At 39.7% G+C, this 23,033-nt stretch overlaps 1 protein-coding gene across 8 annotated transcripts in view; it reads left to right on the top strand.

Annotated features, from left to right (window-relative positions):
• The first annotated feature begins 126 nt into the window (after nt 1–126).
• Nucleotides 127–23,033, top strand: part of AFTPH (aftiphilin) — a 71,536-nt gene continuing 48,629 nt past the window's right edge. For all 8 annotated transcript variants that reach the window (XR_015708884.1, XR_015708883.1, XR_015708886.1 and 5 more), the window contains exons 1-2: nt 127–319; nt 11,888–13,688. Coding sequence is in view for 5 of the 8 variants with exons in the window: in XM_087777091.1 (XP_087633217.1) it covers nt 11,919–13,688 (1,770 nt within the window). In the remaining 3 variants the exon portion in view is untranslated. The remainder of the gene's footprint in view (nt 320–11,887; nt 13,689–23,033) is intronic.

The following is a 23,033-nucleotide window of genomic DNA, read 5'->3' as shown; positions in this document are numbered from 1 at the left end:
GCCAGTCGCCTGTTCATTTCTTTATTTATTTACGTGCCCGCCCCGCCGGCCGCTGCTGGAAGTGACGCGGCTCCGGGGGCGGTGGTGCGGTGCCTGCCGGGAGGCCAAGTGGGCGGTGGCGGGGCAGGAGGCGGTGGCCGCCGCCGGGAGGGGGCCGGGCCGCAGCGACGCGGTTCCTGTTGCCGTGACATGGGTTCCCCCTGGATGGCGGTTGCCGCGGGAGGCCTCAGATAACCGGCCGCGTCCCCTCTCCCCTTCCCCCCCTCCCCGCCCGCCGCCATGCCCGCCCGGGCCCCGCCGCCCCCCGCGCAGCCCGCAGGTAAGAGACGGCGCTGCCGCTACCGCCGAGCGGCGGGGGCGGCTCGTTTCCTCCGGGCCTGGCCGCAGAAGGGCACCCCCTGCCCCGCGGTGGCGGGCGGGGACCCCTCGGGGCTTCACCCGGGAGGCCTGCAGCGGCCGGGGCCTGTCAGGGCATCGCGCTTTCCGTCCTTCCCCCTCCATCCTCGGCGGAGGGCGGCGGGGCCGGGCCGCCCTGCCAGGCGGCGGGGCCGGGCGGGGTGGGGGGTGAAGCCCCGCAGCGCTCCCCTCGCTGAGGCGCCTCTCCCTCGCCTCGTCCCGCCGCAGCCGGAGCGAGGGGTCGGGCCGCCGCAGGGCCGGCCTCCGAGCCGGGCGGCTTTGTCCTGCGGCGGCGGGCCCCGGGCGGGGGTCGGGCGGCGTTATGCCGCTCCTCGCAGCGGGCGCTTTCCCGTAGCGGCCCGGGGCCGGGTAGCCGCCGGCCTGGGGCGAGCGCCCCGCGTTTTTGTGGGGTTCAGCGGGGCCGCAGCTGGAAGAGAGGGCTCGGTCGCTTGTGGTGTGGTGCAAGAAGTTAAGCTGTCCTGTGTGTTTGGTTTTTCCCGATAAGCTTTCTTTTTTAAGGGGCGCGAAGTGTGCCAGTTGCTAAACGCATCTGAAGATGACACGCTGAAGCAGAGTTATGATTTTATTTTATTTTTCTTAGAAGTCACGCCGTTCTAAAATGGGACAAAATTGCTGAAATGCTTATTAGGTCCTGACACTTAAGTTAGCTATTATAAGTGGCTACCTGATGAACCAAAATATACTTTTTCCATAGAGAAGACAATTCCTTAAACCAGGGGTTAAACCTTGGGATTCCTTCAAAGTGTCAGCAAGTTGGCTTCTTGATGGTGACAGCCCCTTCCTTCCAGCTTCAGCACGGAAGCTGAAACCTTCAGAAGTCTGATGTTCCTTTTAAAGCAAACCTCTGTTCTTAAATGAAGGGAGTGCGTAGAAGAAGCATCGTTGACAAGAGCTGTACTGCGTTGGTTGTATAAGTTTTGTTTTCATGCATGGTTTACAGCAGGATGTGCTTCATTAGAAGTTATTTTTTTCAGCTGTTGAGTTCATGGTGAAGTGAGTTTGATGGATGCTGGTTTTTAACGGGGCTGGTCCTTGGAGGTTGAACAAAATTAAAAGTATTTCCCCCTTGTTTTATTCTCTGGACGTATGAACTAGACTTGGAAAACCAATTAGCCTACTTTAAGCATAAAAACGTTAGGTTGTATTGTCAGTGCACACAGACGTTTGTATGCATGCTCATACAGCTAATATGAAGGTAGTGGTTCCTCTTCCTGAAGTTGGAGCTGTAGCTGGAGGAATATAATGTTAATTGGGAGAGGCAGGGGAAGAGGTGAAGTACCTGTGGATACTGAGGGATTGTTTGTTTGGTTTGGTTTTTTTGAAACATCCCTTTCATATCAGTGAAAATAAACAGCATAAGTTCGAGGATATGAGAATTTAAACTTAAAAATGTGAATTAACTGTATAGTAAAGGGTCATCAGAAAAGCTAATGTGGCTATGGTGTTTCCATAGCACATAATGTTTGCATGAAGTGCACATTGTATGACCTTCTAAGGTCGTGTGAAAGTATGACCTCTTCTTTTTACTTCCTTTATTTGTTTATAAGTAAGCAGTTGAAGGATCTCGGCCTCAGTAGATCAGTTCATGCTGTCTGATTTTTTTTTTTATTTTTATTTTGTTTTTGCTCAGATCATTGTTCCTTTTAGCAAAGGATTTAATAGTCTATAAAATTCAGAGTTATACACAGTGAATCATATTTGTGTTACATGTTTCTGTTGATGAAGGCAGTGTGTGATCGTACATTTATATTTGAAAATTTCTTTAGTAACTTACTAAGTTAATGCAAGCATTTTAACACCTTAATTACATAAAATAATATTCTGAAACTTTCAGTACTTTGAAAAGACTTGTCTTTCACAGTGGAAATAATAGAGCAGCTTAGGTGGACTTCTGTCAACTCTTTGCCCTTTCCTCTTGAAATATTCATAGAGCTCTCCCTGCAGATATGTAGTGGTATCAGCTGGAAACCCAGCGGTAAAGAAATTGATGTTGGATCTGTTTGTTTTCACTATACTCGGCAGCATACTTTTCTTTCAGATACTCATTACCTTTTTTGACAAAATATTCATTCCTTTCTGTGCTGTTGTACTGTTTGACAACTTAAACTACGTCTTTGTGAACGTTTCAGTGCAATGACATGCTAACCCTTTCATGGGGATTCAAAATACTCATAACTTTTCTGGATAGCCTTCTTAAGAGAAGTGTCTTAGATCCTACTCATGGCAACGTTTCAGAAATTTTGTCTGTTAATTTTATTTTTCCTTTCTGCAGAAAATGTGTAAGTTGCTCCTATGCACACAAAATAAGGCCTTGAAATGTGCCTTGTTTGAAAACCGATAGTATCATTTCCAGTAGACTTTCTTCCACACTAATGTCTTTAGCAGTTAAAGTTTTGGATTGATACTGCAAGGAATGTTTCTGTATTGGTACCAGTTGCAAGGTGATGTAATGAGTCTGCTTTTGTAAGGCAAATAATTTGCATTTTTCAAATCCAAGAGTCCTGTTTTGGAAGAACCACAAGGAAGGGCAAATCTTGTCTTTGCTTTAGTACGTTTGAAAGTAGGTATTGGGGGAAAGAAATGTGAAACCTCGAGTTCATATGTCTATTGAAAAGTGATGGAAAATAGATTTCATTCTTTGGAGTATTAGGTGTCCCTCCTGTATTGTTTTTAGTATGAGATGTAGGTGGGATAAGTGATGAATAATGTAAGCCTGTTCTTGCTATGTGTGTTTAACTTGCTTCAGTCAGGGTTGTTTTTCTTTTTTTTGCCTCCCCTCCCCCCCCCCCTTCTTCTCTGCATGTTGAAGAAAATATTTGTTCACTTAAAAACAAGCAGAAGTTTGCGGTAATGGAAGGAAGACCTATGGCTGTTCTCCCTAATGCAACTGTATTTCCTTGCCAAGCTGTGGGAGAATGTTTCATGCACCAGAGTGCACATCTGGGCAGTTGTAATCTGCTCTTTACTGTAGTCTATGTGAAGTTTGAAGGGTTTATATGTGATGGAGAACATACTCCTCTGTAAATAAATCTCAGAGAACAGTTGACCTTAGGTAATCTAGTTCTAATACTTTCTAATCCAGCATCTTTTTATCTTAATTTAGAACAGGTTCCCAGCTAACAAGTTTGAGGGTAACATCCAGAAGTAGGTTTTCTCACTGAGTTGAACACTGTTTCAAAAGGAATTTAAGAAATGGTAAGAATGAAAACATCCCAGTTATGTGTTACTTACGACATCTGTCTTTACACATTGTATGGATGTGTTCTGTACGTTGGACACAAATATTGTGTTCCCACAGAACCAGATTTTAAACCTGATTGACTTTCCCAGCCAGTTGTGTTTGCCTATATGAATTAAAAACATGCTTACAACGTTTTTCCCTCTGTCTGTTTACAGATTTAGGTACAGACAGTGTCTTTATCTGCAGCTGTTAAAGCAAGTTGGTAGATTTTGAGTTGAAGCATTGAATTTTTTTGCTTATAGTAACTTTATAAAAATAACCTCATCTTTTGTTTTTGGGGAAGTGATGCTATTCTTGCTTAAAAAAGAGTTTCATGAACTAACACAACATTTAGATTCATATTTTTCAAATGTTCCTCTGATTCTACAGCTAAGCTAAAATGAAATAGGGAGAAGTGAAGCAGCACAACTACTGAAAGTATGTGTTTGGTTGCTTCTTTGTACAATCTAACAAGTAAGATTTAAAGAAAGATATCTATATCCCATGTCTGTTTAAATTTCACATTTGTGCCACCTAACTTAGTCTTCCTGTGTTGTCAGTGATGAGAGGAAGAGGAGCACTGTCAAAGAGCTTTGAATCTTGCATAGGCTGAATTGTCCGAGGATGCCTGGTGTTTACTGCTGGCCTGCGGAGGGCAAGAGGACAGGAAGAAAGAGCTGCCCGAGATAAGTGCCTGATCCTGATGGCAGTCTCCTGAGTTTTGTTACTTGAATGTTCATTTTACGTACAACACTTTCTAATAGAAGGTGTCTAGCATATTCAGTGTTTGTTGAAACCAAAGTAATGTGCAGTGGTATTGATTAATTCCAAATGTCGGGTAATGAGAAATAAGGCTTAGATACATTTGCCTTATTGGAGCTGGAGAACATTGTTTTCCTCAACTCATATATGTCCAAGCAAAAAAAAAAAAAGTGCTCTGAAACTGCTGCTTTGGGTAATGGACCTTCTGGCTGTAACAGCATTAGATTCAAAATCGAAAACATTGATTTCTTGGAGGCTTTATGAAGTAAACATTTTCTTGTTGTATTTTGTCTGCTGGTAACTTATTCCAAAAATAAAAGTAAGCTTATTAAACCAATTTAAGGACATATTGACTTCAGCCTGGACAGTGACTCTCTCTCTAGAGTGGATTTGGGTTGTAGAAATGCTGTTTTAACAGACAGGCTCTCCTTGTTTACAACAGCCCTTCTAGAAAGAAGTTCTTGGATGCAGAAGGACTGTAAATCCATTTTCCATTGTTCATAAGCCAATGAAAAGGCAAAGTTACAACAGAAGAGGACAGCTTTTCCTACTGGAAGCCAGCATTTTGCTGTAATGAGAAGTCTAAATCTGGTCCTTACTGCGGTATTTTTGGTATCTGCTTGAGGAATTCCCTTGCAGTAGAAGAGTTAAATGTTCTTGGAAAGATCAGATGCTAGCAGCTAATGACTTGAATCCATCTCCTTGCCATTGCAAGGCTTTTACTGTAGGGCGTTTCAGTAACATTGTCATTTCTGTCATGGAGATCTTGATCATGCCATTTTTTATTATTTTGTTTTCTTTATGCTTTAAGTGATGGGTTGCTTAACTCAGCTTTGCTTTCAGAATAATCCACAGCTGAGAGGTTATCCATTGCTTTGCTAATGTTTGTCTTAAGTTAAGGGGACATTCTGCTCTGAAAGGAGCTGCTTCTTTTGAATTTACATGCCTCAGGTATTTCTTTAGAGATATTCTTTGTTTGTGGCCTCCCAGTTTTTTAGGTCTTATGTAAGAGTCAAACATGCTATTTCAAGTTTTGCCTTGGAAGATACGCAGAGAAGGAACTATTTATACCTGCTTTTGTGTATTGTGATTACATTGTTCTCTTTGCTACCATGTCTTTGTTAGACTGTTACTATTATTCTACAAAAAGGTAATGAACAAGGATGTGATCTGTGTGTGAGGAAAGCAGATATTGTTCCCTATTTACTGCAAGCAAATCATAAGATACCCTGGTTTGATAGTAAGTGTTTTACAAACCTGGTTAGTGACTTGAGATAAAAGAAGCCTATGTAATTTGTCTTTCCGAATCCTTGTCGTATCAAAACTTCAGTCAACTACTACTCTTATCTTTTCCAGCATTACTGATTTCTATTTTCTCTCTTCAAGTGTTTTAATAATCTGAGTTACATTCTTAAATTCTTATGACCTTAGGAAAAAAAGGTTTAAACCAAGAGCTGCAGTAACAGAATTGAATCTTATTTTTTTCTTTGAAGTAACATGTCAATATGTGCTTATAAGTGTATTGGTGAATTACATTTATACTATGAGAACACAATTCTTTTATTAGGTTTGGTTTTTTCTTTCTGGAAAATGTTGGACAACTGCATGTCATGAGGAATTGATGGAAATCCATCATCAGTCTAATATTAAACTACTGTGATCTGAAAAACTTGCTGACACTTGTCAGCATAAATCTGTGATTGTGGCTAAAATAATCCGGTCTAAACATGAACACTTAAACTTTACTTTAAGGTGCAGGGTCTGGGTTGTTGTGTAGAAGTAGCTGCTCTATTACATGCAAGTAAAAACTATTACAATTTCCTTCAGAGAAGAATCCTTACTATACCGTGTGCTGAAAAATCGGTGGTTTCCATTTGTTTAAAATTTGTATGTTTCAAGAATGTTTAAATGAACAGATAAGTGCAAAAGTGCATGTTAACTTCATAGCTGACTTTTAAATTTGGGAGTCAATTCCCTCAAAAATATGGGGAAGATAAATAATCTGCCTATTGGTCATAAATTTGTTCAAATTCTACTTCGAGTTAAATCACATTTTGGGTTAATCAATTGAAGTACCAGGTTTACAAAATTATATAGCCTAGTGTCTTGACCAAGAATATGTCCGAGCTGGGTGTAAAGTACTACAAAAGGTGAAGCCACAGTTCCAGCTCTTAGTCCCTATTTAAGGTGCCAGACAGAGCAGGGATTAACTAAATGGATTAATGAACGAAGTTGTTGTTCTGTCAGACCTGTGGGTTTTCACCATGTTAATGTTCCAGTGGACGATAACAAATTTGGTTCAATAGTTTACAGTTGGCAGGTGAAACACTTTTGAAAGTTGAGAAAAGGGATCATAATGATATTCTTTCTGAAGAAAACTGTATTAAGGCTAAAAATTCCCATGCTGTTTTTTATATTTCAAGGAGAATTGGGATTATGCCCCATTAAAAAAAAATTATCACTAATTAGTCAGTCAAGGGGAGGGGGAATACTGGTATAACTCTTTTTCCTTCTGTTCCACTTTGAGTATGATATTATTTTGAGTTCTGTAAACAACAATTAAACTGTGTTAACCTAACAACCTTACATTCGTATATAATACAGATTCATACATTTTGGAGCTCTTTGGCTTTTAAAATGCAGCTGTAACATAATCAGAAATAGTTGACATCTAAAGAAAATATAGGCAAGTTCATACAATTAATTATGCAGTTGGTTCTTATGGGTTAAGCTGACTAAACATGTTGTAGACTATCAAACCTATGAACAGATTTTTAAACGCACAATTAATGTTCCTTGCAGATCCTGTTTTGGCAACTGTTATTGAAATGTATCTGGAGCAGAGTATTGTACTACTGGACTGCTGCTGTGTAAATGATCCCTGTGATGTTTTAAAAGTGCTTTGAAATGAAAAATTGAAGGAAGTTTCTTCTTCTCTGTGGCAGAAATTGCAGGAGAGAAAATTTTTAGATGGTCAGAGATCTTCCTACATGTTTGATTGGGCTTTGGCAGTCTGCTTCACCCCCCATGCAGCCTCTTCATATTATCTTTGTCCTGTGCTTGCCCCTACTATTCTTGTTCTTTGCCTCCTTTTTTTTTTATGTTAACTGAAAAGAAAAGGAGCCTTGTAGGTAAATTCCCTTTGACTGTGATGCTTTCTGCTCTCATGTTATTCAGTTTGTTTTCTAAATGCTGCATCTTGGGGTTTTTTTTTTTAGATCATCCTTGCCCCTAAGGATTTTCTCAACTCTATTATGATTTATTTTTAGCTGAGGTTAAGATAATAATACAGTAAATGGTGAACAAAAAATATGGGTAAAGTTGTTATGATGGATAATATATGGAAGTGTGTCCAGTGCAGGTTAAGAATTGATTTTTGTCAGCATTTCTTGCATGAGATCTTCTGATGTCAAGTGATAGAGCAGTCACTAATACAGAGCTGAACGTGGTATTTCAAATAACTCAAGTGAAAACCAACTTATACAAGCCTATAAATCTGAGAAGATTTTAAAATAAAACAAAACATGCATGCTTTTTGTGAAGCATACAGACAAATATTCTTTTTAATGGGAAGTTCAGAAGGTTTTTTTCCAAGACCTCTGATTCATAGTGTTAGGATATTTCTTTGAGATACAGTTAAGAAAAAAACTTTGTTAGGCTTCGTTGTTTAGTCTGAGTTGTGATGACTGCAGTTTTATTTAGTTTGTTTAAGTAATATTGGCCTATATAATGCATAAATTAGGAGGTTCATCAGCACTCTCCTGCATCTAATTCCTATCCATAAAGCTATGGTAATCTAGGCAGGCCACTGAGCTGGCAGTGCTTCTTAGCCAAGCAAGAGAGTTGCAGCTGGTCAAAGTACTTTCCAAGATTTTAGAAAACTTTAGGCTGTAGGATTACAATGTGGATTTGTTTTATTACTGAACCAGCAAAACTGTACTTTAATGTCATTCTCTATGTACAGGGTTGTAAGTTTATATATTTCCCAGTTGAAAACAAATTTGAGGTTGCTTCTGTCTTCAGCCTTTTCCTCCCCTTCTCATCAATAAAAGTAAGGTTTCTGGGAGAGGGGAGGTTGGTCTACCTAGATTTAATCTCCTTTTTACTTGAATCTAATTGCTTGCATGACTTGATTATTCTAAAACTGTTTCAAAAGAAGCAAAATCTGATCTGTATCCATTTGGAGTTATTTTATATATAGTATGATACTTTTGTGTTAAACTTGATCTTTATTACTCATGCTGCACGGAAAGCTTCAAGACGGGGTCTTGTGGACTTTAGAAATCTTGGTTTCAGAATCAAATGTGTTAACTTCCCAGCTTTAACTTGTGTCAGCACACAAGAATTTGACTTTCTTAAGCATATAATGTTTTATAGACTGCCTATTTGAGAATAATTGGAATATGTAGGAATTTTAACTGGATTCCTGCTTCGAATTTCTGTGGGTTTAGTTATATGGCTTTTTCTTTCCAATGTAAATCAACATGCTGAAGAACTGTCAATTTCTATTTTAAACTCTTTTCTTTCTAAATGGCTTTAGAGATGTGTTTTAGAGGGCTTGTACATCTCTGCCTAATAAAAAATAAAATATCTAATTATGTGATAAAATCACTGTTGAGGTGGCAATGGCTTCAATCATAGTGCTTGGTCTTGGTCAAAAAGCTGCTTATCCCACCCTCTAGTATTATCCCCCAATGTTTTTTGTAGGACTCGTGTTTTCACCTTCATTCTTTTCAGCCATTTCATTGTTTCTGTTCAAGCTCCTTTTATATCTGGGATGATGAAGGTTTAGATCCAGTCAGTGCTGTCCTTGAAACAGTGTTGAGGGGGTTTTTTTGTTTGTTTAAAGAACTGGTTTCTTGCCTTTACAGTCTCTTCAGCTTTTGTCACATGGGATAAGGTGATAAATACTGCGTCAACTGAATTTTCCAAATAGGTGTAACAATTCTTGTTAAATTTCAGGAGGTTTAATAATAAATTTATGCTGTTGTCTGCTGAGATTCCACTGGAGACTCATGAACTCAAATTTAGTTACAAGGGATGAGTTGTTACAAGCAAATAAACCCACTCCTTTTTTTAATTAAAAAAAAAAAGAAACCAAGAAATCCTTTCCCTTTTCCAGGGATTGGGGCAGGGGGGAGTAAGGGGAAGGGGGTAGGGAGTCCCATCCTGATTGATGCAGTTTTCTCTGTCCTTTCTCCTAAATGTCAATGTGTTACTAAAGAACTACTGATTCATGGCCCTAGGAGTCATGAATTCCAGATACAATGCCATTCACTGTTGAACCAATTCTCCTCTAGCTTTAAATAGTGCTGTCCCCAAGACAAGGTACCTTGAGATGAGCACAGCTAATATATACCAATATCTACCTAACTGGTCTTTTTTTTTTTTTTTTCCTACAAAAGAACAACCAGCACTTCCACCTACCGGGGCATATATTTGTGTATAGCATATGGATCTTCCTCTGCAGTAAAACATTCAGAAAGCAATTGTAATCTGGATATACTGTGTGTTTAATCTTAGTGTTGATGGTTGACCGCAGTAGGTCTTGGAAATTTGGATATAAAGAAGGAATGGCTGCTCTGATAGTTACAGAGAAGAAATGCTAATATTGTATTTAGATTGAAAACCCAGAAGCTTGGAAGGTAAAGAGGTTGGAGTAATCTCAGTGGGAACTCGAAGTCACACTCTACAGACATCTTGGAAAGGATCTTTACATTCATGTATGACATTAAACAGCAATTGCTAGACCTTGATGTAAAAGGGAGAGTGCTCTTGAGAGATGAGGCCTCTGAGATAAGAGCTATTCTCTCAAATACCTTGTTAAGCAGCTGGTGCTGAGTAAGCCTATGTGGGAGCTTGTTGACAACTTATTCTTTATTCTACACAAAATTCCTTTGCAGTTGTCTTCAGTTTGCATGTGATGTTACAAATTACTTCATGGTTTCATCTGATAAGCATCATGTTCTTTTATAACGGCAAAATACCCTTTTAGAAAAAGAATTGTAGGTATGTTAGTCACCTTAAAGATGCCAGACTTTCCTGGCAAATACCAAGAGTTGTTTGGCTCAAATGCTGTGGTATGTTGTGCTTGAGAAGAACTGCAGAGCTTCATTTGTTGTTGTTGCTATACCCTTCCTGTGCTGGTGTTTAGGTGCATGTACAAAGTCATTTGCTAAAGATGTTGGAGTTAAGGATCATGTTTTAGTTGTGTTTCAGAACTAGTATTGTAAAGACTGCACTTATTCTGGTGGTTAGAAATTCAAATATTTGCTAATGTGAATAAGTTGTTTACACTCTTTCTGTAGATGATGCTTAGTATGTTGCTACAGTTCATTCATGACAAGTGTCATTTGAAATGAAAGAGCTTGGTTGTAGCTCTCCCTTTAAGGGCTCTAAGGCATGAACTGGTTAAGTGATGTGTACAATTGTGAATCTCTAAATAGTAGTAGTTACTACTTCATTAATTACACACAATAGTGAAAAAAAAAATCAAGATCACTCTTTAGGAAAGAAAATTTTCTATCCATAACTTGCTTGTTACTGTAATGGCTTTCAATGTTAAGAGAGAGTCCTTAATCTGTTTCTATCTAGGCCATGGGAATGCTTTCTTCTCCCCCCCGCCCCCCGATCTAGTGATTTGCATTTAAATATTTTATGGGTAATCTTGCTCTGTTCTGCTTTTGAGAATAAGCTTTGATGGAGGAGTTTGTTTTGCTCTAGGCTTTGCTGGTGCTCATAATGGCATTTCCCAACTGGCGGTTCATAAGACAAAAGCAGGCTGGTGGCAGCCACTGTGGAGACAGCGCGTGTTGGCTTGCGGTTATGAAATCCAAAGAGTGAGGAGACCTAACAGAAACCCATGTATTGGTAGAAAGTAACTTAAACAGTAGAGCAGCAGATCATAGCTAGTGATTATAACAGCAGTTCCTTCCTCCATTTCTTCACTGTTTCAAAGCTTAAGGAAGCATCTTTCAGAGTCTTCGGGGCTACTGTCTGAAGGTCCCTTAAATACATGACTGTTGAGTCATAGTCCATCAAGTGGCTTAATTTCTGTTGCACAGTTAGCTGAGCACACTAATGAATGTGGGAAAAGATGGACCAGGGTTATTGGCTGGTTTATGAATTGCTGGTGATGGGAGGTGGAGAACTGATGGGTTAAAACTCAGATTAGTTGTGTTGGCATGTGACACAACAGCTCAAGACAAACATGATTCGTGTTCTGGCATTTCATCACTGTCTGCTGAGAATATGATCATGTAGCAGTTTACAAGAGACTTGAACTGTCCTCAGTAGGTTCTTTGTGATTTCTAAAACAAAAAAATTGGTTAGAAAACGGGTTTGGGGAATGTTCCTTTCTCAGATCTAATATGGACATTGACCTATATGCACACTTTTGAAATAAAATGTGAAACAGTAAAAATAAAAAGTATGAGATGACAAAAGCTAGCCAAATTCTAATATACTTCTTTTTTTTCCTTATTACAGAAATACATTAACTTTGAAGTGGAACTAAACAATGGAACCAGATATTATTCGAATGTACTCCTCATCCCCTCCACCACTAGACAACGGAGCCGATGATGATGATGAAGATGAATTTGGAGAATTTGGAGGATTTTCTGGTGTAAGCAGTGCTGGTGTAGCTTTTGCTGATTTTGATACGCCAGACTACAGTCATCCAAAGGAGGAGTTTATACCCACAAATCATTTCATCCCACTTCATGATTATTCTGACAATGTAGCTAGCATTGCAACGTTCACATCTGTTAAAAATGTTAAAGACAAAGACTGCATTGCAGAGCTTCCTACTCTTCCTAAGGAACTTTCTGATATGTCAGCTACTAGTACCAGCAAAGAAAAATCTAAATTTAGAACTTCAGGTACTGCTTTAGAAGATGTAAACAAAAGAGGGGAACAAAGAGACAACACTGGGAAATCGGAGGGTTTTTCTTCTCGTATCATTAGAACTGGTATAGCAGTTGAGAGCCAGGATGAGCAAATAGATGCTTGTAATGGTGAGAAACTTCCATGTCTAGAGATTCTAACAAACGGATTTGCAGCATCAGACCCTGTAAATCCTCAGGGAACAGAAGATCTAGACAGTATCGGTGACTCAAAGGGACTGAAAACTGTTAGCACCCATAGTACTGAGAAAAATTTGAACTCAATGCCTAGCTCAGGTGAAGACTTTGCAGATTTTGCTACCTTCTCAAACAAAAAAACAATCCATTTAGAGGGAACAGGACCTATAATATGCGGTGTTCTTAATGAAAGAGACTCTCTGAGCATTCAAGAGAACAACAGAATAAACAGAGTAACTTGTATTGAAGAAGAGGTTTGCATTTCAGAAATTAGTTGCGAACAGGGTTCCTCAGCACTGGAAGATAATGAACTTGCAATTTCTAGTACGTCTCGAACAACTGGAAGTTCAATATGCACTACTGAAAATGGAGAACGCAGTGGGAAGAGAAGACAGCCTGGCACAGAGAATGGCAAAGATTTCACTAGGCCTGATGACTCTTTGGGAACAGAGGACATCAAGGTTAAGATCCAAAGCCTAATCAGTGATCCTGCAGGAGAAAAATTGGGTGATTCTGAAGATCTTAAGAACGGTGGAAGTAGTACTGAAGTTGTAGCTTGCAGTGACACACAGGACGATGATTTTGGTGATTTTGGTTCAGTCAGCAGTGCATCTCCCACCTTCATTAATGCTCAAGAATCGATAAATGCTCTAGATTTAGAAGGAACTTCCGAACAGCCCACACATATTAGTGAACCTAATGATGAATTTGGTGAATTCAGGGACACAAATACTGTTTCTCAGCAACCAGCAAGGTTGGATCAAGCTGAACTAAATCAGACTGCTGACACTTTAGAATGTGATACTACCAGTAAAACTTCTGGCTTAGACTTCCAGCATACTACTGAGGTAGCAAATGGTGATGATAGTGAATTTGGAGACTTTGATTCAGTGCCAAAACCTCAAGATGAGAGTGTTGCTTTTCAGGACTCTGACGACTTCGCAGACTTCAGTTCAGCAGGTTGTAACCAAGCTACAGACTGGAATGCTTTTGAAGATGAACAAAAAGACAGCTGTTCTTGGGCTGCCTTTGGGGATGAGCAAGCTGGTGAATCTCATCACAGAAAAGAGACGTGGCAGTCACATAGGACAGATGCATCTGCCAGGATTGATGGTCCAGCATTACACAAGACTGACAGTTTTGCTTTAGCATCTTTCCAAGGAACTACCAGTAAGCAATCTCAAGAGCCAGCACCTTCAGTTCAGGTAGGGGTGTGCTTGATTTTGTTCAGTCTTGTTCTGCTCTTGTGCATGCAGCTCTTCGTGGTTCCTGCTTCTGCGTACAACAAATGTTTGGATAGTCCTTGTTTGTCTTGTGGGAGAGATTTAATTTGGTGGGTGAGACAGGCTGGTATGAAATAATATGCTGTGTTTGCATCTTATATCTTTTGCACTGTTACTTCCTGCAGAAAAATGAGCAGGGTATGCTGGAACTTATATGCATTTGTTTTGACGATTATATGTGATCCTTTACATAAACTGATCAAAGGAATAAGCCATCATAAACATTTCAGAGCCTGTGATAGTTCCTCCGTTGCTTCATCGTTTACTGCTTTTTGAGGGGGCACTCTGATGTTGCCTTTTCATAGAACAGTGGTGTGACTGGAAGCTGAGATAACTGGTTCCCAAAATTTTTCATCACCATTCTCCATCATGTCTTCAAAATCTGGTTTAAAATAGTGACTTGATTTGTAAATAGCTGCACTCATTTGCTTAGAGCAGAGAGCATAATAAAATATGACCTATGGAGTTCTGTCCCTGGTATTCTAGCTCCTGGGAAGTTAACCATTTAAAATGTATTTAAATACAAATCTCTGTGATACGTTAATTGTGGGGAGCTCCACGTTATAGCAACATCACAAAAATGGCACTGATGATTTCTTAAAGCTGCTGGTATATCTAATTAGGAGTTTGGGGGAGGGTGAAGTAGGTTTATTTCTTACCCCCACCCCCTAGTGTTTCTACCTTAGTTGCTAAGTACGTATTAATTCCTAATTAACTCCTTCCTAAGTCTTTTCACCAGTCATCTTTGAGATCTGTGCCTGTTTATACATAGATAATTTTTAATATTACTTTTACGAAATTCCGAGCAACAATTTGAGTTTAAAATTCTCTTCAGTGCTTCTTTTTAATCATTTCATCCCATGTGAGTAGTTCAGAGTATGCTCCATCTTTTTGAAACATGCAGCAACACCAGCAGTAAAAGGTATTAGTGGTAATATGTGTCTAAAAGGTTTGGATCTTCTCTGGCAATCAAAGGAAATGAGGTAAGTCCTTTCTTCCAGGACCTTGCGTAGGCTTGGTGGCAGCCCTGCCTCTTTCCATTTCCTACCAGTGACAGGGGAAATGGCCTTTCAGAAGAAAGTTGTGCCAGCCAGAGCTTTGCAAGCATCAGCAAGTGGAATGGAGCTTTTGGGGCTTAGCTCTGATTTCTTGTCATGTTAAAAGGTGTGAGCCTCGGCTCCTGGCACATCCTTCTTGCTGTTTTGTGCAATGACTAACACGCCAAATTTCAAAGTGTCTTCATGAGCCAAAAAAAAGACTCGCAAGTGGATTTTTGTGCCTATGCAAAACCTTGCTCATCATCACCTGAATGTGTGGGTCCATTTCTCAAGTTGAAAGCACAAATCTAGTGTTGCCTATTCTGTTGGTCATTCACCCATAAAATTGGAGACTACTAAGGTCATTAGTGCAATTAATCTAAATTGTTCCTGTGGCCACTTGAAAGACTGTCCAGAATCTGACAAAGAAATGAGGTGGGGAGATGATTCTAGTAAATCATCCCTTTTTCTAGTTAACCGTGCTATTAAGGGATAGCCTGAAGTTTTCAAACGCTTATTTTTACTTACAATTTTCCATAATTTTGTGATGGAGTTTCAGTAGAAAACACTTCTGAATGTAGATGTTTATAAAAGCAGAATCTTCAGAGGTTCTGTAATTTTTTTTCCCCTCCCCAAGTCTGCCTTAACAAAAGATAAAAGCCAGGTTGCAGTGGAAGTCCTTCTGTGATCTGTCTTGAAGTCTTACAGTACTTTGGTTAGATAATAAAGCAACTTTTAAGACTTAATTTTATTTTTTTTTTTTTTTCATTCCTTCTTTTTATACTACAGCCAGTTGTGACTGTTTGGATAGAAAGTGGTGTTCTGCCTCCCCTGCCAGTGAGGAAGTACAACCCAAAGAATGTTGTACACAAATAAGCTGTAGAGGAAGTTGACCTGGATATGTTTTCTCTGTTGCAATAGTTTCCTTAGCCTTGCAATGACTGTTAGTTGCTACATTTTTTTTTTTTTCAGTTAACTCTTAAAACAATAGTTTTCAAAACTTACTCTGTATTCTCTTAAGTGCTTTAAGGTTTGGAAGGGTCTATTGAAACCGTTTTATATTTTTAAAAAATGCTTTGTTTTAACCTTAAGTAGTAATTCTGTTTTTAATCCATTGAGCCACAGTTTTAGTAAGTTATAATTAGAAACATTGAGGTTAGTTAAGTCAACATGAGCCAGCAGACAGTCCCAGTACTTTTAAGTGCAGAATCGTAGTAAAATTAAACTCAGATTTTGATCAGCTTCCTTACTTTCACTTAAGAGGATGTCACTGAGGTCAAACCACAAAATACAGTTTTTTAAAGTATTTGCTGATCTTCTCTTTCCCATGTATTAAAGTTGAGTTCTGGAGCTGTTTGAGGCAGAAGCAAAAACACTTGCATGCAAAATAAAGCTAGGGAGACATAAGCAAATAAAGTTGTTTATTACCCTGACCAAAGAAGGATAAGGAGGAGTAGATCGCTTGCATCAATGTATTGCTGGTAGATGTAGAAAGTACTTGCTGTAGCAACTTAAAGGGAGGAGGCTGTGCAAGGGAGAAATACTGCACGGGTTAGACACTTGAGATAGATGTGAAAATTGAGACCTTGGCTTAGGCTAAAGTTTGACTGGGATCATTTACAAGATACGGTATACACTTGATCTGTAATATTGAGGCTAGGAGAGTCACTGTAATGTGGTAGTGAAATAATTTTGAAAGGTGCATAAACAGAAGAACCTTAATGTAATTCTTCTCAGTTTTCTGCTTTTGTATACTTAGCCAGCAGCATTACTGTTTAAATGTGGAAATGATGTATACAGCAATTTTCATCCATCCAGAATGCAGCATGAAAGGAAAGTTACTTACCAGTAGCTCAAGTTTGCTTGCCAATGGTCTCTGCATATTCTCCTTTCTGTTTCTTTAGTTTGTGTATTCTGGATGTGGAGGCAGCAGCAAAAGTTTGTGCTTTCTGCATGTGGTCTTGATTGTAAAGTATTTGTCAGGCAAACTGCTTTAAAGATTGTGGATTTGGTATAATGTTTAATTAAAAATTAGGCTTTGCTTGAATTCAACTAATTAATCCAGTTTTTCTTACAAAATATAGAATGTAAAAGAAGAAAGTAAGGGGAGAAAGGTCACAAAAATGACTTTATATAGTGACATGTAGTGGCAAAAAGATCATTATGTCTTTTCTCCTTTGCCTTTGTTCTTTGGCTTTCTGAATCCTGCACACGATCTAAAATGTAGGATTTGTAACGTGCTGACCTCTTCCATTCAGTAGGGTTGCAGGAGGGGAGAAGAAAAAGGGCATGGTATATGGCATTCAGTTAGAATTACTGGAAGAATTTGTAATCCCTTAGGAAAAAGTTCCAGTTTCAAAGGCTGATGGACACAGATATGCAAAGTGTTACTTGAACCCATATTAATACTACCATATACCTTAATCATTTAATGTCTTTCTTCAGCTGAAAAATATGTAATATTTGGTTTCAGTATAGCTGCAGGTTTGTATTTGAGATGTGCCTTTGTGTTCCTTAAAACTGATGTAGGATGTAGTAGTGGGCGAACTGGTTGATCTAACAAGTTTTGAGCGAACCTGCGCTGTGCCATATGCATTAATCCCCTTTATGTGATCACATAACACACTACTAAGTTATGTTTATAAGGAATATAAGGCTCATAGCACAGCTTTTTCCATGAGATAGTGTTGAACATTAGTCAGTTGAGGGGGTTACTCTGCTGTTTTGTGCATTAAATATATATATATATAGGACTTAGGCAGCAAAGCACAAGAGCAGTTATTACCTACGGTAATCATGTGGGTGGGTAATAGGGCTGTGCCTAGCTGTGTTCAAGGAGTATAGGCATCTCTAGAGGAGGAGGAGATGAATAATGGCTTGGTTGGAAGGCCAAAACTCTTACCTGATTTAGCTGAGAGTTAACAAATCCTGGCAAGGAAGGGAAACCTGAACAGTCCTCCAAGTGGGTTTTAAAATCCTCCGCTTATTAGAGAGCCTGTGCTCACAGGCTCTACCTCTTCAGATTAATCAGACAGTGTGGGTGATGTACAGTTACTGAGCCATAACTATGCATTAAGGCAAAGAAAACCCTGGATCACTGTCACTTAGAGAGTACTTTGTCTTGGGCAATGAATGAAGTCATCCTCTTGGAAAAAAGTAATTATGACCATAAAGACTTCAGCCTCCCAGTTCACTAAGATAAATTAAGATAGTGTTGGCTAAATTAAGTTCAGACAGTTGGGTAACAACTTGCAGTGTAAATATATCTGTCTGGAAAGGTTTTGGTTTTTTTGGTTTTTTTGTTTGGGGTTTTGGTTTTGTTTGGTTTTTTTTTAAGGTTCATGGCATGGTTTTTAAGTATGTGCAGCTGAATAACAGTAGAAAACAGACCACTAAAAGTAGCCCATAATTGCTGTATTTCAGAACAGGCTGGCTAAGGGGATCTTACAGAAGAAAATAGTTTGGGAGGAGATTGTTTTAGCATTTCTTTTTATGTATCACAGAAAAAAATTATCTTCCATTTTGTACGCTTAAGTTTCATCTACTATACTTCCTCTCAGAGCCTGACTGAAAAGTCACCACCACCAGATAATAATAACATGACCAACTGAAATGGAAATAAGTTTTATATAGTTTAGATAAATAACTGTTAAACTTCACTTTGCCTGCATGGCAGATGCAAGGTTTGATACATTCTTTAAATGAGGGAGAATACACGTGTGAGCCTTCCAGCAAGAAGGAGGGAGACAACTTTACATTTCTACAGCGGACTTCCCTGTGGTTTGTAACTCATATCAAGCAATGAAAAGACCATAGAAGTCGTCTTCTTTCTCAAGCCACTACATTTTCAGATCTTCTTTGCAGCTGAGCTCAAGATCTTTATAGTTACTCTTTTAAAATGTGTTTGGGGGATGTTTAGAACTATCACTGCCATCTTATAACTCTTTAAATTAGTGTAAAAATTTTTACTCTTCATTTCTCATTGGTGAGGATTTTTAGCTCTTGTGGCATCATACTTGATTGCATAACTACATAGCATCCTCTTGCTGGCTTGTAAATCTCATTTTAGGACCAGTGTTTCCATTAGAAATTACCTGCGGGAATAGAAATGAAACAATTCACTTTTTTACCTCTAAGAAATTTATGTCACCATCTTAAATGTAAGTGCTTGTGAATGTAAGTGCTTGGGGGGGGGGGGAGGGGGAAGGGAGAAAAGGTATCATATTTGGATCATGAGAAGTTAAACTGGTGTTCTTGGTAAGCTCTGCTTCTCCTCTTTACTTAGGAGTTTTTCTGCCTGCAGCTCTTCCCCCATTGCTTCTGGGAAGGTGTGCTGTTCGCTAAACGGAGCCCGCACATCAGAGAAAGACATAAATGTGGAAGGGAAACTGATTCTTAGGTTAGGCAGTCCATAAACCTTTCCAAAGAAAAAATTGCCCATGGTTAACTAGGAACTTAGTGATTTGTTTATATGCATTTAGTTAACTCTTCAGATTTGTTTCTTCATGCTTGGGCCCAAAAGATTTTGAGACCCACTGAAGTTGATTAGTGTGTTCCCCATGGTGAGTTGGATCCATTGAAATGAGTTTCTCAGCTCTGCTATGTTAACTGCATGGTCATGTAGTCTAGCTCTTAAAGAAAAAACAAACAAACAACAATAACAACAAAAAAAAACCCAAACCCCACATGTGGTGAAGATACAGGAGCATATGGTAGCTTAGCTCCACACAGGCAAAGGTGTTGCTGGAAAATATGGTTTGGTTGTTAGAAAACCCAGCAAAGGGAGTTTCTCATTTAACCTCTACTTTATTTTGTTAAAATGGTCGTAAATACCTGTGTTAGGCACTCTCCAGAGCAGTGAGTTCATGATTTAAAATAAATAAATAAAATCTGTCTAGTTAATCAGTTTCTTTTCTTGGCTTCTGGCCACTGAGCTTTGTTCTGCTGGTTTTTTTTTTTTTTTTTTTTGAAAGCCTTCACTCGGCTTCTGAATTCTAACTAGAAGCTGATCGTGTCCATATGGACTTTATTCCTTTCCTAAATTATACATTTAGCATCTTGGATCCTTCATATGCTCATTTCTGTCTCCTTTCTCATGTTTTTCTATTAGATAAGACTTGAATATCTCAATATTCTCAATAATTTAACTATTATACTGGTTTTATTTATTCTTAGGTCTCCCAGTTTTGCGTTCAATAGATGCAGAGCTCGAGTGCTGCTTCCTTCATAGCCTCTTTTCCTGGCAGCGGGAAAAGAAGGGCTGAAGGTGACCTCTGCTTTTGACTCTCTCCCTTCTTAAAATACCTCTGAAGGCTGCTAGAGCAGAGATGCTGCAGGCTGTAAGCGTGAGTGGGATGGGGGAAATGAGGGATTGCATTGAGGAATGGGGCTCTCCCCTCCAATGGGAAGTGGGGAGGAAGGAGGGACAAAATGCCACTCCACTCAAGCTTCCAGCATGAGAAGTTCACTGGATAAGCTTTTGTGTCTGCTCCGCAGCTCATGTGTGATTGGGACTGTAGAGAGAAGCAAGAAGTGTTTGTGGTTTGTTTTTTTTTTTTTTCTCCCCTTGCACACAGAGTTCCCTGAAATTTCACCCAGAGAAGCTTTACAGCAGTCATATGGTGAAAATTTCAGTTTGTATCAACTATTTCTGTAGTGTAGCCCAAGCACAATGTCTTTATGGCAAGTTTTAATATCTCCTTTTCATAGCTCTGGAGAGAGGTTGCTGTTGAGTTCACGTGGAGGCGGCTGGGGAGGATTTAGTGGGCTGGCTGGGCAGTGTAGATTTGCTGTGTTGAAGGAGTTCATTTATTCTATAGTCCCGTGGTGGAGAAGAGAAAAACAAATTCTGTAAAGTGAGTACTTTGGCCTTTCAGCTCTGAGGGCTGGATCTTGCCCCCTACTTAAACAGCCAAGGAGATAAATTCTAATCCTGTGGTTATCATTCTCACTTGAAAGTCTGTTACATCTGTGGTATTTTTGTTGTTTTGGGTGATGATTACCATGCATCTTAAGTGTTTATGAAAAACTTTCATGCTTTCCCGGAAACTATGGGGCTTGAGTTTATCACTGTTTGGAGAATCATGGTTAACTTTTAGAATGGTAGCTGTAGCCTTCTTTCACATCTTTAGCATGTGCCTTTAAGAATTGCTCTTTTCAAATGGCAGCGTAGAACACTCGGGTATCAAATATTTTTAGTAACATGAAAAGTGGAGAAAAGTTCTCATTCTCTTTTGTGCCTTTTTTCAGGATTTTTTCACCCTGAAAGACATGACACTACTGCGTATGACAGAATTAATATTTTCAAACACTCCATTTTGTACAAACAATAGATTGAGGTTTGTCGAAGATGGACATTTCCACTAATTTCAAAATCTTGGCAATGCCCTTTATACCTGGAAGCTGTGACCACAGGATTTCATATACCAATTAGAAGAACAAGTTCAGCTGCTTCCTTTAGGGACATTGCCACTGCCTGGGAGATGTGTGTTTGTACGCTCATCCCCGTGTCCATTTGCACACATAGAATTAATTACTCTGGTTTCCTATGGAAACCGTTCTTCTCTATCGTATATAAATAAGGGCTAAGCATTTCTGGAAACTTAGAAAAGATGAAAGGAAGTGTAAAGAATGCTATAATTAAACTGTTCCTGAAATTTTGGCACAATTCTTAAGCTCAAATTTGAAATTGGGTGCTGACTGAGATGCTGCTTGGTTCTTAGAGACTTTCTGTTAATTCTTTCATTACCTAAGTAAGTTTGCAGATGACACCAAGTTGGGAGGAAGTGTCGATCTGCTGGAGGGCAGGAAGGCCCTACAGAGGGACCTGGACAGGCTGGGTCGCTGAGCCAGGGCCAACTGTATGAGGTTCAACAAGGCTCAGTGCTGCGTCCTGCACTTCGGTCACAACAACCCCATGCAACGCTACAGGCTTGGGGAGGAGTGGCTGGAGAGCTGCCTGGCAGAAAAGGACCTGGGGGTGTTGGTTGACAGCTGCCTGAACATGAGCCAGCAGTGTGCTCAGGTGGCCAAGAGGGCCAATGGCATCCTGGCTTGTATCAGGAATAGTGTGGCCAGCAGGACCAGGGAGGTGATAGTGCCCCTGTACTCGGCACTGGTGAGGCCGCACCTCGAGTACTGTGTTCAGTTTTGGGCCCCTCACTCCAAGAAGGACATCGAGGTGCTGGAGTGTGTCCAGAGAAGGGCAACGAAGTTGGTGAAGGGTCTGGAGCACAAGTCTTATGAGGAGCGGCTGAGGGAGCTGGGGTTGTTTAGTCTGGAGAAGAGGAGGCTGAGGGGAGACCTTATTGCTTTCTACAACCACCTGAAGGGAGGTTGTACCGAGGTGGGGGTTGGTCTCTTCTCCCTAGTAACAAGTGATAGGATGAGAGGAAACGGCCCCAAGCTGTGCCAGGGGAGGTTTAGGTTGGATATTAGGAAAAACTTCTTCACCGAAAGGGTAGTCAGGCATTGGAAGAGGCTGCCCAGGGAAGTGGTTGAGTCTCCATCCCTGGAGGTATTTAAAGAACGGATAGATGTGGCGCTCGAGGACATGGTTTAGTGATGTACTTGGCAGTGATACGTTAACGGTTGGACTCGATCTTAAGGGTCTTTTCCAACCTTAACAATTCTATGATTCCATGATTCTAAGCAAGCATATTCTTAGTTACTAGCATGTTCTCAAATGTTGATCCTTTTCAAGAAACATGATGCCTTGCTGTTTTCATGATCCAAGGCCTTTTCTCTGCCTCTTCCTTTTCACTGGGGATATATATTCCTGCTGTGTTACAGAAATGAAGTAAGCATCACCTGTTCATGTAAGATAAGGGCAAGTGATATATTGTAGGCAAAGTTAAGTTTTAAAACTTCAGTAGAGCATGCTTTTGTATGCTGAAATGTTAGGCTAGAATCTGGAATACTGTTTAGTTTTACTTCCTAAAAATGTAAATTAGCGTCTTTGTTCTGGTCAACAAACACAAAACAGCCTACAAGTAATGTGACAAGTAGTATAACTGACTGTATGGCCAAAATGATTGGGCATTAAGAGATGATTAAAAGGAAAATTATATACTGTAGAACATGACTCATTACAGTCAGAATATACCAGTGAGGTAACGAAGAGAAAAAGAAAAAAAAAAAAAGTGTGAGTCAGGTATGCTATGTAATTCAGATCCTTTGATAGTATAATAATTATGGCATTTAGACATTATGCTTTGCAAATAACTGAACC

This window comes from Nipponia nippon, unplaced genomic scaffold (genome assembly GCF_047370975.1).
Source record: "Nipponia nippon isolate SJK-2023a ecotype South Korea unplaced genomic scaffold, ASM4737097v1 scaffold_4, whole genome shotgun sequence".
Classification (NCBI taxonomy): Eukaryota; Metazoa; Chordata; class Aves; order Pelecaniformes; family Threskiornithidae; genus Nipponia; species Nipponia nippon.
Note: the sequence above shows the minus strand (reverse complement) of the source record. Positions and strands in the feature narration are given on the sequence as shown.